Below are 15,861 nucleotides of genomic sequence, written 5' to 3'. Positions count from 1 at the left end.
AAAATTATAAAAATTTAATTTAATTCTTTAAAAATTATAAAATATAGATTATGAAAAATTAATATTTCATCCTGTCAACAAAAGTTGTTGTGGCTTCACCATGATAATAAAGAATAAATCGAGACCCTCATATGTAGATATTGCTTTCTACCATCAATGAGTATTGCTTTCTACCATCAATGAGTATGAACTGTTTTAAAGGGCTCTCGATATTAACTTGGACGCAAAAGCGTGCATACTTTCCCCTCAACTCCGAACTAGTGGCCTTATCCACTCGAAGTAGGGTGCCTAAGCTCTGTCCGATTTTAGCGAGAATTGTCGGATCATAATTCATAATACTAAAGCGGTAACTCTGGTAACCGAACCCAAACAGCGACCACATTAAAGGAAGCTTCCAAGGCCCTAAAATTAGGGTTCCATCGTCGCATGGTAACGAAATGCCCATTCACAAACCATGGTCCTCCCTTTAGCACCTTCTCAAAATCGTCAAAACAGCTAAACTGAACAACAAAAAAGAATCCGAATCCAAGTCGATGAGTTGGAGCTCTCCAGAAAGATTCCATAGCTGATTAAGTTTAAAAAGGAGATATTGGTGGCCAAAGTTCTCCCAAAGACCTTAATAATAAGGATTTTATCCCATTTTAGTCGTATTCTATCCTTTTCATCCGAAGAAAGGGTTATAGAGATAATACCATCTTTAATGTTCTCCAATACAGGCTCGTTTAGACAATCATCAAACTCCTCCATGGAGACAGGTTCTTTTTTCCAGGTAGGCATCAAAGTTACAAAAGTCTTCACCAGCAAGTGTATCCCTATAAGAAACGATTTTTCTTGAAGTTTCATTAGCTAAGCCATCGGCTCTTTTAACTTTCTTAATGCTTTTGAGAAGTTCCTCCTCCTCCGATATTAATTTCACGGTTTTCACCTCCATGGCGGCTTCAGAACAACTAGGATTTACCGCAGTCATGCTAGGCGTTAGTTTCAAACTTTTGATTTATTTTTGGCAGAGGATTTCTATTCTTAATATATTCTCTAATACATTAATTCAAATTATATAAAAAAAAACGTGGAATGAATTTGAAAAAAAAAAACCATTAGCAGTATTTGTTTTACTTTTTATTTCTTCATTATTTTTTATAAATAAAGGCTATTAATAGGATACCTAATCATGGGTCGGGTTTAAGTTGAGTTGATGTCAAATTTTAGGTCTGTTTTTTAGATTTAGGTTCAATTTGATCCGAAAGATAAGCTTAAAATTTTGTCTAAGCCTGTCCTAGATAAAAAATACTAAACTCGAGCCCAACGCGGCCCATCGGTGTTAATTTTTTATATTTATATAAAAATAAATTTAAATATATAATACATCAACAAAACTAAAAATATTAAAATAAATATTTCTTAACAAATTAAAAATATATTAAAAATATTTATACTTAAATAATATTAAAATAGTTACAACTTAACAAGTAAATCTGTCTAAAATTGTAGCAGAGTTAACAATAAAATAAGAGTTTTTCAATACCTAAACAATAATAGCAATATAACAACAAGATGACAACAAAATAGCAGTAGAAAATATTTTTAGGCAAATTCGGGTCGGACCGGATCCGAATAAAAAAACTTACCCGAGGCACAACCCGTTTAAAAAATAGGTCATATTTTTTATCCAAACTTATTTTTTAAATTTATATTTTTGCTCAAATCCTTTTACTTTTCAAGTAAACTTTTGAACCTGAACGGATAACCCGGCCCATATCTAACTAATAACTTCATTTCTAATACATTTAATGTTTTTTTTATAATTTGGGTTACTTGTTTTTAAATATTTTAATTAAAAATTAATTGAAATCGAAAAATTATTAAATGAATTAAATTAGAGACTATTAAATACATATGAGTATATAATATTAATTTTATATTTTTAAAATTAAGGAAATGTCTAGAAATTAAAAGTTTTAAATTATGATATTAGTATAAATTATTCCCTATATGTTGTTAATGTGATGGTTGAAAGATGACGTTTTTTCACAAAAGAAAGTAGAAAAGAATGTTGTAGGCTAAGGTCGCCATTTCGCCCTTGTTTCCTTTTTTTCCTTTTTTCCATATGACAGGCAATTTACATGAAACAACTTAGAAAGCAACAATTCAGCTTACTTCCCATTTTTGTATCTTCTTTTTTCTCGTTTTGATTGAAGATTCGCAGTACTTTCCTCTTAATATAAGAGAAGACTGCATTAAAACCTTAACTCTCTTTTTGTCTATACAAACTTGGTTCCGAATACCCATTTCTGCAAATCCAACTTAGTTTTCAATTATATCATCTTTGCTTTAATTTTCTTTCATTGTTCATATTTGAACCCAAATATGATGAGAAGCGAAGAATATAAACGCATTCTTCGTTGTTTCGACAAAGATGGAGATGGGAAAATTTCAGCGTGGGAGTTAAGGCATAGACTAGGACGGATGGGCGGAGAGTTGATGTTAAATGAAGAAGAAGCGTTGGGCTGGAACGGGGATGGGTTATTAGATTTGGAGGACGTAATAGAGTTGATGGAAGGAGGAGGAGAAGAAGAAGAAAAGATGAAGGATTTGAGAGAAGCATTTGAGATGTATGATGGAGAAGGAATTGGGTTCATTACACCCCAAGGACTGAACAAAATGCTGACAAAACTTGGGGAGTCAAAGTCGATTGATGAATGTATGGTGATGATCAAGCATTTTGATATCAATGGCGATGGAGTTATCACCTATGATGATTTCAGAGTAATGATGCAGTAATATATGGCCATGGTTGTTCCTTTTTTTTCCTTTGCTTTCCATCTGTGTCAGGGATCATCATTCATTATATTCTTTTAAGTAGTAGAAATTGTTCCAACAAGTTAAATATACTCCATCATGAAAGTGGGCGGTAGTTAATAATAATCTTCTCCGTAAACTATAAGTTCAGTTTTTAATAGTTTAATTCGAATTATTTAAAAAATTTTTATTTAAGTTAATTTGATATTAAAATTGTTATTAAAATTGCTCACACTAATTAAAATGTCTTTTTTTCTTTCTTTTCTATAATTTTTATTTTTTTTATAAAACAATTTTGAATACTATAAATTTGTAAATTAAATCTAAATAATTTTTTTCTCAAATTTTCGGTACTAACTATTAGATCGACTTAGATCTAAAATATATTTTATTTCTCGCCGTACTAATTATCGAATCACCGCTTAAAACTCATTAGTTGATTTTATTTTTTTAAAAAATAATAGTCTAGTTATTTAAATGAAAATTTTTGAATAACTCAATAATTATTTTTTAATTTTTTTATAATTTTATAACCAAATTATAAATTTATCAATCATTTAATGATCTTTTCTGCTGTTAACCCTAATTTTAATCCTACCAATTGACATGGGATGATGAATTAGACTTAATGTCGTTTATTAGTTTATTTGTGATCAGAAGAGGGTACAACGCGTGTAGCAGACAACCTTGGAGAGAAGTCTGGTCTCCCTTGTTTGTATCTTCTGATTCAATATAAGTAGCCCACAGGCACCAACTACATAGGGTGGGTTTAACATACAGGACTGCCCACAGGCACCAACTACATAGAGTGGGTTTAACATAAAGGACTATGTTAAAAAGTCATTTTCTTAAAGAAGAATCTTGAATAATATATAAATTCATTTATAAACTACACTGAATTAATTTATTATATATAATTAACAAAAAAAACTCTCATTACTTTATTCTTATTGTAATTAACAAACAAAAAAAAAATCTTATTTCTTAAATCATAAACCCTAACTCCTAAACTAATATAACAAAAACAGAAAACTTGCTTTACTATAATTAGTAGTTAATTTTTTATTTAATTAATTAATAAAAAATTTAGGATAATTAAAATTAAAATGTTGTTCCCTAATTAACGAAAGTAATATAACAAAAAAAACATATTCAAAATATAAATTATAAAAACTCAGTTTTATTTATTTAATTAATTAAGACTTAGTATTTGTATACTGGTTGTGTTTTTTTTTTAATTTCCTGAGCAAATTTAAAAATATTCTTTTATATTTATTTTTAAATATTTTACTATATAAAAATAAATTTACTATATCTTAGAAGACAATTCACATCATTCTTTGTGGCTGAAAATATACCAAATATTTCCCCATTAACTAATAGAAACTAAAATATTATTGCTGACCAAATCATCGGACTAGGGTGGCTTGTGGCTCGCCTATTTCATATCAGGAACTCTATCATTGGAGAGCAAATCTAGAGAAAGATTAGGATGGCTTTACACCTCCTTAAACCCAAACCCTTGGATACATGTTCACTTGTCCACCGCCAACCAATGTTCCTGTTCCTTGCTTTGCTCTGCCATAACCATCATCTGTCGAGTAGTGATTTTTGGCTAAGAATTTGATGGTTGAAGAAATTATGCTTTCATGTTCATGTTTTATTCATGGTTGTTAAACCCGGACAGGATAGATTGAGAATGGGACAATATATCACTTTAGGCAGAAGGTTGAACTGAAATTTAAACAAACCACTAGAAACTGGTTGAACCGATTTTAAAAATCAAATTTAAACCAGACAGAATAATCTGCATCACGCTAAAATGGCTTAATTACACGCACGAAAACCTCCCCCGAAAAACAAAATTGTTCTAAGTTGCAGTTTCCATTATCAAAGAAAGATCTCATCATATGTAAGAAAATTAAGAGCAGAAGAGGAGATTTTGCATGGAAAATTCGTCTTTGAGATTTACTATTCGTACATAATAGACATATCCCATACTTCGGTTTTACAGATCAGGACTGACCTCCCTTCTTTGTATATACACAAAATCCCACAGGTAGATTCATTCAAGATCGTCTTCAGATTAAAATTCAGTGTCGAAACAGGATACCATGATCTTTGAAACCATTGACCTCGCAAAAGGGATGTAGCTCAAGCTATACCTGTAAATCATGTAAATCAACCAGCTTCTCAACTTCCATCCAAGTCAAATCCATCTTATACGAGAAGGGAATGTCAACAGAACATATGAAGCTTTTAATTCAATGGTTCTATATTACTGTCAATGCATGCATTGATACACTTATAAATGAAGAAAACTCCCAAAATACATTTAGATATTTAGAGAAAGCATAAAAGTTGTTCTGAATAACACACAAAGAATAAAAGATGAGAACAAAGAAATAATGCATTAATTCTATAGATAAAAAACCTAAAGACATCTAAGAACTGGATGTATCTAGAGCAACATTTTTAAGTTCATAATTTCCTATAAAAAGCTATAAAGTGAATCATATCTATGAGAAATTACGTAATATTTCTCTATCTAAAATCAAATTATCCATTAATATTGTATACAGATATATTTACAGGTTTCACTTTTTCAGTTTGAATTTCCTTTCACCATCACCATTTTTTTATCGACTTTAACTATTAACTTCACATACGAGATTATTTCAAAGTTTTAAACAAATTTTTATTGATTGAAAATCCGTTCCATTAGGACACAAAATAGGAAACTATATTTACGCTAATATGTAATCAGTTCAAAAATTAATATCCATTCACCTTATGACCATATAATCAATATAAAGCAATTATTAAAAGCATGCATATCAGGAACTGTACAAGACAAAGTGTTATGCTTCTTTGAATTCATTATGTCTCGTTCACACATTTTCAATAGGAAACCACAATTATGTCACGAAGATCGAAGAGTAATAAACGCATGCATGATCAATTAGAATTCTCAGAAAATGGAAGTCTTAACATTGTGCTTTCCCAGGTAGTTTGTAGACCACGTATCTCCTATAAGTAGAAGTACAGTGGAGGGAAACTCTTCTTACCATTCACAGAGAATCAGAAAAGGAATGGAAAGGAGAGAAACGTTGTCTGATCAAAGCGGTAGAGACTGATCGCTAGTTATGGTTGGCACCACACTGGAGATGGGTTTGCTGGTTTATAGGATCTGCACTATTGCTCATGGCTAATTGGCTTTGGCAAATATGTATATGGGCAATTTTATGGATGCTTTTGTGGGACAAACCTATGCTAGGAAAGGCCGTTAATTTTCATTCTCTAGTTAAGGGTTAGATTTCATGATTGTGAATTTATTTCAATTGATTCCTTTCTTTTCTAGAATAGGTTTCCTATTTATGTAACGAGTCCCAAGGTTTCAATCTCCTTTTGACAAGACTGAAATGTCAACCACAATAGGCTGTTCTAGAAATCGAGATAAAGAGAACACAATTGACTTTAGCTTGCCCATCAATCATGCTGCAACACGAAGATTATTCGCATATTCTTAACATGCAAAGTTCATTTTCTATTAAACTATTCAATTATTAAATTTGATTTGTCTTTTTGCCATTTCCAACTAAAAGTAAATCCTAATTTTATCATTACCACAACAGGACTAATACTAAGAACAATACTCGTTTGAGTTTTCCATGAGAACAATACAATTGCAAACCAAACGCAAACCACAAGACTCTCACATCTTTGGGCATTTTACTTGCTAGGGAATAGAAGATGCTGACACAAACCAAATCCAGTAGTATCTATAATATAAGAGTCTAGCCTACGATGGAATACAATCTAAACCATACATAGCCTACAATGGAATACAATCTGAACCATACCCCACTGATATATGCTCGCCACATTCATAGCATGACCATTTTTATAAGACAAGAAATTAATATATCCTGATCCAAACCATTTTGCTCTTACTAGTGGTATGTGCTGCATACTCATTTATTTGAAATGCTAGACAGGGCAAATAATAATAAAAATGGCTCTTTAAAGAACCATAATTCCTTTGCAATGTGGTAACATTTAAAAGCTGTATGTAGTGAATTGAGTTCAACATACCAAATCAGTGCACCAAATTCTAGCATGATAGCCAGAAGTGTCAATAGCTTGTTACGAACCTGTTCAGTAAGAAGGGAGAGCTAAGGTTAGCACTTAACCTATTGCATTCCACAATTACTGAAAGCTAAAAAGAATGTAAAAGAAAAAAAGATGTGGAATTATAAAAGTGGAAATAAATGCTGATAGTGACTTACATAGAAGGCACAAAACAGAGCAATTATCATACTTGCAAGATATATAGCTGTTGCATATATACGAACAGGATCAAGCATCATTGACACCTGCCTTTTTGGACCAATGAGGAATGCGGTGCTGCCATACAAAAGACTCCAACTTAGCATCTGAAATAAACACAATATCCACAAAGAAAAATTATAAAAGAAATAGAGCTACTTTGACAAGGGCCTATAAATGCTTAGGTATAAAGTATAAAAAAGCAACAAAGAAACCAGCCATCTGAAAAAAGTTAAGAATCCACATAATATGTCAAAATAGGGGTTCATGAATAAGAATAGCGACTTTTACATAAAGAAGCAAAAATAATGACTCAAAACATGAGAAAGTTAAGGAAAAATGACGTAAAAACTGGCTAGATTTAGTTCTTAAAGGAGTAAAGGTAACTAAGCTTTCAAGGAGTTATAGTATGGCTCAGCATGGAATCAATAAAACTTCATTACATACATGAACCCATGTTCAAGAAGCTCAGCATGAATCCAGTTCAACTTTGCTGCGGATTAAGGATTAAGATCCTTCACTAATAATAATAAAAATTCCAATCCCCTGTACTCTTTACACATTTGAAATTCAATCACTCTACTTTTAATTCCAAGAATCTAGTACCTCTACTTTTGATAAGACAGTCAAAAGACTTCCATTGAATTGGATTATACGGTATTTTTAAAATTTAAAAAAAAAATGCTCACATGGCTAATTTAAAACTGAGAGAAAGCAAAGTAAGCATTAAAAAGGAAAAGAAAGTATTGACTTTCACTCAACTTCTTTGAAACAGTGTTGAAAAACATTACAAGCACATATTCAACAATTTTATTTGTTTATTTGGCCTTCTACGTGTGAAATATTCACCAGGTGAGTAATTTTTTTATTTTAAAAATTCCACATAATCTAGTTGAATCAAATTCTTTTGATGGTGTTATCATTTGGATTTAAATTATTAAATCAAAAGTGTAAAGGGACTAAATTCCTGGGATTAGAAGTAGAAAGACTAAATTTCAAATGTGCAAAGGGTACAAGGACCGAGAGCATAATTAGACATAATAATAATATCAACTCACTATTTATGTTCTATAGTAACACTTGGTAGGAATGAAAAAGAAAGCCTTATTTTTTCTTATTTGTTTTGAAGAAAAATGGAAACATACAATGCATTCTTTCACCCAAAAAATCCACTCTAAAGGAAAATGAAACAAAAAAACTCAACCTAGATTCTTTCCATTCCTCCCAATTGCACTATGGCATACCAAAAAATTGTTGAATCTCACTGTTTTCACGCTCCATATTTATTTCAGTTATTCCTCTGCAACCTAAGTGTCAATGAGAAGTGCAGAAAATCACATGCATGTTTTTAATAATTTATACAAGCCACCAAAATCAATAGAATCCATGAATGAAGCTCACAAACATTTGTTCAGAAATCGGGACAATGGATGTACCTTCTCAGATTTAACATTTTCTTTTGTTGGTATTTCAAAACATAATATTAACAAAGGATGTTTGTTTTAAAAGAAACACTACTCTCTTCACTCGATATTCTAAGTACGCTGAGAGGTTGAAATGTGCTATACTTAGAGATTAAACCATTTGGTCTTGTGGGTTACATAGCACTCACATTGGAACTCTTGGTCCACATGTTTCATTATTGTTAGTTGGCATAATTGGAAACTAAGGAATAAATATGTCTTTCAGGAAGAGTTCAAGCAGCCACCACATGCTATTTGTTTGATCCTTCCTTATCATTTGAGATTATTTACAGTTTAGGTGCTAAAGGAAACTACTAGTGCTCAGCAAGTAAAACTTAATGCATGGAAATTTCCTCCACAAAAGTATGGGAAGATTAATGTTGATGGCGCTTCTTATTCAGATCCAGGTAATCTTGCTGTCGGTGGACAATGCACAGGTAGTTGAGGCAATTGGTTATCATTTATCAGCTTTACTAGGACACTTGGTATGGGGCTTGGTAGGGTTATATGCTATTTACATTGGCATGCTCTTAGCTTCAAAACAAGGATATTGGAGGGCAAAAATTGGGTCCGATTTACTCTTGACTCTAAAAAAGATTTTACAGCCTCTGCAGAACAAGAAATCCATACACCAGGGAATTTTTTACTGTAAAATGTTGATGAGTAGACATTGCCATTTTTTGTTCATATATATAGGGAGGCCAATATTTATTCTGACTTTTTGGCGAATTGGGTACAAGGCTGGGAATACTGAAGTTACTAAACGTCATATCTGCTAGATGCTTTAGTTGGTTTTTTTCACATTAGTATACAGCAAGAACTACAAAGCCTACAGCTTTATTGCTTAACTAGTCTCCACCACTCCTAAAATAAAAGAGAATAAAAAAAATAAAAGCATAAACAATTAAACCATTAGAACATGTGACTATATGCACTTGCAGGAAAAAAATTGAATAAGAAAAATGAACGATGACATGTTATAATTTTACTAACAAATTAGGAGCCTGACAAGTAGTATATAATTTTAGATACAAACCTTCCAAGTGCAAGCAAATTGCCAAATGTAAATGTGATTCCAAACTTGATTGGATGGAAGAAAACAAGGATTGACTGTGAGATGAAGAAAAAGTGAAATTAGATTGGTATATCCAACAGCACCAAATTCAATGAAGCAAAGTGAAGCAATATAATAACTACATAAAAAATTTCAAAGCACTATCCTATTAACCAGAAAGTGCTCAAGACTGAACTTCCAAGTTTTCTAGCAACACAAAAAAACGATATCAATCACCATCTTCATATGTATAAAAGTGAGGCAAAAGAAGATGCTATCTTATCTTAGCAGTGCAAGCTGAGATAACTAAAATTCCAAACTTCAGATTGACATAAAATTAAATAAAATAAAACAAAAAATCAATGCAACAGTACATCAAATAAACATTAAAGAGAAACAATAGCAAACACTTGTCAAAAATCGAGAGGACAAACAGAAGAAATTGTAAATTAGACAAATTTTGAAGACACACTACATACATCTTATTTCACACAAATCTCGGTCTCCAAAGCAAAAGCAAGTTTCCATGGACAAGAACCCATAATACTCAGAGAAAGTTTCAAAACATAAATATCTTGTGAGGAATGCAAACAACAAAAATAGATCTCTTGGAATCCGAATTCTGAAGATTGAGATAATATATAACCAGCTATCAACACAAATTTCTTAATAGTAGAAACTTTTAGTAGGTTTAAGGAATTATTGTCAAGGAACTTTTAGAGCTTTGTTTCAATATCTCTTCCAGTATACAAAACCTTGTACTATTTTCTTCAAGAACAATTAAACACTACGATATTGTAATTTTCCAGGAAAGGTCAATGATTAACAGCATGAGTTTTAAAGAATGTGACTCCATAACTATTGTAGTCTAAAGCACCCCAAAAGTAACACTTATATACATTAAGAAAAGTTCTTTAAATAAACTACCATCAAATATAGCAATTTGAAGAGCTTAGGGTTTTTTTTTTCATTTGTCAGAATTTGCTTAGTTTAAGCTTTTAAAATAGAATGCTTATATGGTAAAAAAAAACAATGCAAATAACAGATCAAAAAAATCCCAGTAGATAAACACAATCATAAAGTGAGCACATCAAGGAGAACTTCAATAGTTGAAAGAAAAGGAAAACAGGAAAGGAGAGGAGGGCAGGTGGTCAAACGAAGAGTACTAGATGAAAATAAAGGAATGCAACCCTCACAGTGATATAGCCTTCTTTAGGCTCTTATGGTAATTAAAATTATTTCAGTTCTAGGAGAAATAAATCCAATCATCAGTTTAGCTAGTTGCCACTTAGAAATTACTTTATTTAAGTAGTCATATCTATTTGAAAGGCTACGTCAAAGGGAAACCAAGTAATAATGGACTATTAGAACTAACAATACAAGTAATCATATGGGGAAGTACTTACCAGGAGTGTACAAGCCAACCCAGAAACCAAGCAGATGGCAAACCCATAAAACCTCTAAAACATGAGATAAAGCAAGCAATTAGTACAAATAAATTAGTCTTACTTTCTTTACTTGCTTTTAACTTCTAAAAGAGTTGCTAAAAGCAAAACCAGAGGATAACAAATAATAGCATAATTGGTAAAAAGGAGAACAAATCACTAAAGTGCAACGTCGATTCTAATATAACTATTCGATCTAAATGAGCAAAAAGGAAGCTAATGCATATCAAGTCAACACCTAGCAGTTAATTTGGATATATATAACTAAACAATGAAATGTTGGCATAATTGAGATCCTGTATCTGAAAGCACTACAATTGAACTGAGTGTCATGGGTTGACACACAAGAGACGCACATTGAATGTTTTCAGACAAATTGAAAGGCGGCCCCCAGATCTCAAGTTGGAAGAAAATTATGCAAATTCCAACTAATTTAAGCGGAGATGAGTGGGAAGAAGCAAGTAAGACAAAGCAATACAAAGAAAGAAAAAGAAGGAAAGAAACCTGCTTGGTGGTCAAAGTGCACTGGCGATTGAAATCGTCCATGAAGGAGAAAGAGTTTCCATCTTCTTCAATTGCAGGCTGTTGGTGCTCATCTTCCACCTCCATTCCCACCAGCATTTTCATCTTCTCAAACGCATTGTTCATCTTCTCCATCTTCTCCTAACCGTTCTCTCTCGGAATTCCTACGGTCAGACTGGATCTGAATCCCCTCACTGCTTTGCCCGGAGAGAATGAATTGTTAGTAATTTCTTCGGATTTACTCTTGCTTTAATTTTAAGAAAAATTGAAAGCAACAAGATTCCCAACTTCTTGTTATTTCATGGGCTCCTTTTATCTCTTGGGCTGAATCGCATCTCGGGTTCATCTTCTCCATTTGGGTTCAACCTCTACTTTTAACTCAATCCCTAAATTCAACCCAATTTTCCTACCCGCCCAACTCAATTTAAAGATATATAATCAACGAGTCAAACTGGAATCATCAAAATTCAGCTTATAGAAAGCCAATAATCAAACATATCTAGCTCAAAATCTAAATGAAGTAAATAACTTACTTAAAAATAAATATAATTCAATTTTATAGCAATAATACCTATAATATAATTTACATCTGATTTTCGATTTGAAAATACAAGACATTTCTACAATATGAACTACACATGACATATTGAATATTTTTCTCTTAATGGTGTACTTGATAGAGAAGAAAAATGAGAGAAAAGAAAATTATTTTTACCGTAATGCATAAAAAACAATCCTTCTAAATCGAAATGATGAAAAGAGAGAAAATAAAAATATGTGTATGTTAGTACTAAATTATGCATTTTTCAAATTATTTATTTTCTTTTATTTCATTTTTCAAATCTACCAAACAATAGATGAAAAGAAATTTACTTTTTCTTTTCATTTTTCCTTCCTTCCTACTAAGCTCACCAATGAAAGGAAAAATTATACTTTCCATCTTTCTATTTTTTTATCCCTTCAATTTTTCACTTTCCAAATTTTTTCCACTGTACTAAGAAAAAGCTTAGGGCTTCTTCATTTGTACCTATTGCCTTTCCTTTAAGGTTGTGATTGTCTCCAAACGTACCAAAATATAGAGTAAAAATCATGCAAAAAAATTTGTGAAAAACCGATATCCGCAAGTATCCGAGTCAAGTTGTAATATAGTTACAACGGAGTAGGTAAGTACTCCGAGGATCGTACCTAAGGGAGGCGAACACTAAACTGATTCTAATCTAAGCATAAATGGATCTAATTAATACTCTATTAAATTATAGTATGAAGAATTAAAAGGAAGGTTTTTAATAAATTATACTAAAAATATTAAGGAGGTAAATAAATGAAAAACAAGGAATCAAATAATTGAATATATATCAAATCTGGATATGTGTGATTAGCTCGCTTTGGTAGTCATAATCAACTATCATCTCGGGCTTTCTTGTTCAATCAACTACTTAATGCCCCAATAAGATCTTCCGATGCATCCACTGAAATATTGAGTTGGTAAGAACTACTTGTCTTTCGACTTCACAGTCTAGACCGGTTCATCGTTAAGGTGTTCACAGATAGGCAATACCAAATTTAGGTTAATTCCCATCTTAATGACTTCCAAGGTTTGTCAAGTCTAGGGTTTAAATTATTCCTTTCTTGAACAGGTGATCCGTTAAGAAATCCCTATAAAATAATTAAATGAAATGAATGAATTGAGTAAGGCAAGTTGCCGAATAAGACCATAGTTGGGCTATGGAAATCAAAAAATAAGACCATAACTGGGTTATGGCATGTGAATGAAAGACCACGGCAGGGTCTTGGTAATGTATATGTAAGACCATAGTTGGACTATGGCATCGAAATATCAATGAATTTGTATCATAAGCACTTATAAATCGAAAAGGTTAAGAGTATTGATGATTAATAGAAATGTATCGGTACAGGTATGTACGGAAAACTATTCAAGCATCGAGTTAGATGAAGTTGAGAACTCATGAATGATGATATGAATAAATTTGATGTTAGCTCATGAATTAATGCTTTAAATGTTAATGATATTATCTATTTTGAATTACTAATGAATGTTGCGATTATTTCATGTTCACATACGAACTTACTAAGCTTTATAGCTTACTTTGTTTAATTTTTGATGTTTTATTGTTCTACGAAGCTAGCTCGGATCCAAGAATCGTCAGAGACTACATCGCACTTTCGATCATCTATTTTGGTACTTTTGAAGTTATGTATATATGGTATATGGCATGTATAGGCTTAAGTCATTTTGGTATATTTGATGGATATGTATTTTGGCCATTTGAGTTGGCATAAGATGTTGAACTTGTTAATGCTTATGAATGCGCAAATAGTTCTACTTTTAATGTTTCGTAATAGACCTATAATGAATGAATGAGATTGAAATGGTTATGTATGTTTGGATTGGTTTTGCTAAATGAATTATACATGTGAATTATGCTTAGTAAAGCAAGTTAAATTTTTTGGTATTTGAATAGGTAAATGGTATAAAATTGAGTATTGAATTTAGTTGAAATGAATATGGTATGATTATGTAGTGGTTGATGAAATTTGGCTACATGTTTGTGACTTAAAATGATACCAATTGAGTTTACTTAGTTATGTGCAAAAAGAGTGGCAAATTGGCTTTGCAAATGGCCTATTTTTGTCCACACGGGAAGAGACACGGACGTGTGTCTCAGCCGTGTACGACACACGGTTAGGTTACACGGCCTTGTGTCCCTTAGTATTGAAATTGAATTGAAGTTAGTATGCTCCACACGGTCTCACACACGGGTGTGTGACTGGCCGTGTGGTATAAGTCAGTATACTCTCCAGTTTTCACACGGCCTGACATACTGGAGTGTCCTCGACCGTGTGATGCAAGTCAGTATGTATGCCCTGTTTCCACGCGGCCTAAGACATGGGCGTGTCTACTAGCCATGTGCTTCGGGTGTGTGACCCTTGTATTATTGAAAATTTTATAAGTTTTCTAAAATTTTAAAATTTTTGTATGTTATCGGTTTAGTTCCAAACCACTTCTAAAACATGTTTAAGGCCTCGTAGGTCTTTATAAGGGACAATGTGGTTGTAATGAATGGTGTATGAGAATGAATGCTATATGTTGTGTTTTGATAGGTAATACCTCATAACCCTATTCTGGCAATGGATACGGGTTAGGGGTGTTACAAATGCTTTTACTTTTCAAGTACTTTTTCTACTCGTTTTTCTTCTTGATTTTTTTTGTTGCACATATTGGCTAACCTATGATTACTCTATCATACTAATCCCTCCTATCTCACTCTATTTTTACAAAATTCACCATAATATATCTACTTAACCCTCAATACGTATGGCCAAACATTTATAGTCGTGCAGTTTAGGACCAACGGAAAATGATAAGTACAAATTTATATTTTGACTCAAGTTTGTATAGAGGTTCATCAAGAAGTGTTTTCTGGCTCAAAAATAGGTACTAAAGATAAATAATAGGGTTAGCTTTTTGGCTTTAGGTGTACTCTAAACAATTCCTTAGGTCATCCCTAGGTATCTCAATATTCACAACTCTAATCAACCAAACAACCACAAATTTAACAATTTATCAATCATACTAGCATGCTCATTTCCTTGTGTTCTCTATATCATTTGGTACATTCAATTACTTTAATGCCTATTTACAGTGTAATATACAAAACTTAATAGTCTAAAATCAAAATTTTAAAATCACCTATCCTCATGCCAAATTTATTGCAAATACAATTCACCTCTGTACATGCTCCTAACCAATCACTTGTATTTCTACAAGCTCAAGCACACAAATGACAAGAAAAATTAAAGAAACACATAAAAAATTAAAACAAATTCTCTATGTTAGCCCCCATACTTTAGATAACACATTGTTCTCAATGTGTAGCCCCTAAAAAGATAAAGAAAGAAGTTACCCGATTGATCGTGATGGTTCCATAAACTATTGGTGGGTGCTTCTTCCATTACACGTTGAAAGCTCTTAATTACTATGCCTCTTTCATGTGGGGTTCTTACACGAAAAATTAACACAAAACTACTACTAATCTACTATTGTTTCTACTCCTAACAACTAAAAAAAATCATCCTAAATTAATACAATCCTAAAATAGAAGGATAAAACTTCAGTTTAATCTTCATCAGAATCATTCCAACGAGGCGAACGCTTCCTTTCCAGTAGGGCTTTTCCTTTTTCTGAGCCATATTCTTGGTAAAAGCACCCACCTATCAAAGGTGCATGGTA

General features: G+C 32.1%; 2 protein-coding genes across 2 annotated transcripts; one reads left to right on the top strand and one right to left on the bottom strand.

Moving 5' to 3' along the window:
- The first annotated feature begins 2,114 nt into the window (after nucleotides 1–2,114).
- On the top strand, nucleotides 2,115–2,957 carry LOC107896004 (putative calcium-binding protein CML23). Its single transcript, XM_016821172.2, has one exon. It carries the CDS (start codon nucleotides 2,365–2,367, stop codon nucleotides 2,776–2,778), a length of 414 nt encoding a protein of 137 aa, XP_016676661.1. The 5' UTR covers nucleotides 2,115–2,364; the 3' UTR covers nucleotides 2,779–2,957.
- A 1,704-nt stretch (nucleotides 2,958–4,661) lies between these two features.
- On the bottom strand, nucleotides 4,662–12,140 carry LOC107896875 (vesicle transport protein SFT2B). The gene is made up of 6 exons (XM_016822173.2): nucleotides 11,592–12,140; nucleotides 11,049–11,102; nucleotides 9,625–9,698; nucleotides 7,086–7,203; nucleotides 6,892–6,950; nucleotides 4,662–4,961 (listed from the first exon to the last, which is right to left on the bottom strand). The coding sequence occupies exons 1-6, from the start codon at nucleotides 11,742–11,744 to the stop codon at nucleotides 4,883–4,885; spliced, it is 537 nt and encodes a 178-aa protein (XP_016677662.1). The 5' UTR covers nucleotides 11,745–12,140; the 3' UTR covers nucleotides 4,662–4,882.
- Nucleotides 12,141–15,861: the final 3,721 nt, after the last annotated feature.

The sequence above is a fragment of the Gossypium hirsutum genome, chromosome A10 (genome assembly GCF_007990345.1).
Source record: "Gossypium hirsutum isolate 1008001.06 chromosome A10, Gossypium_hirsutum_v2.1, whole genome shotgun sequence".
Classification (NCBI taxonomy): domain Eukaryota; kingdom Viridiplantae; phylum Streptophyta; class Magnoliopsida; order Malvales; family Malvaceae; genus Gossypium; species Gossypium hirsutum.
The sequence above is the reverse complement of the archived record's forward strand: the minus strand, read 5'-3'. Positions and strand labels throughout refer to the sequence as shown.

Bases quoted from the DNA above. Each gene is read 5' to 3' on its own strand.
- LOC107896004 (XM_016821172.2), top strand. From the start codon at position 2,365: ATGATGAGAAGCGAAGAATATAAACGCATTCTTCGTTGTTTCGACAAA.
- LOC107896875 (XM_016822173.2), bottom strand. From the start codon at position 11,744: ATGGAGAAGATGAACAATGCGTTTGAGAAGATGAAAATGCTGGTGGGA. The intron at 9,699-11,048 runs GTAAGTACTTCC...TTCATCTCACAG, and splicing joins GGTTGGCTTGTACACTCCTG to TCAATCCTTGTTTTCTTCCA. The intron at 7,204-9,624 runs GTTTGTATCTAA...TTTGTATGGCAG, and splicing joins AATTTGCTTGCACTTGGAAG to CACCGCATTCCTCATTGGTC.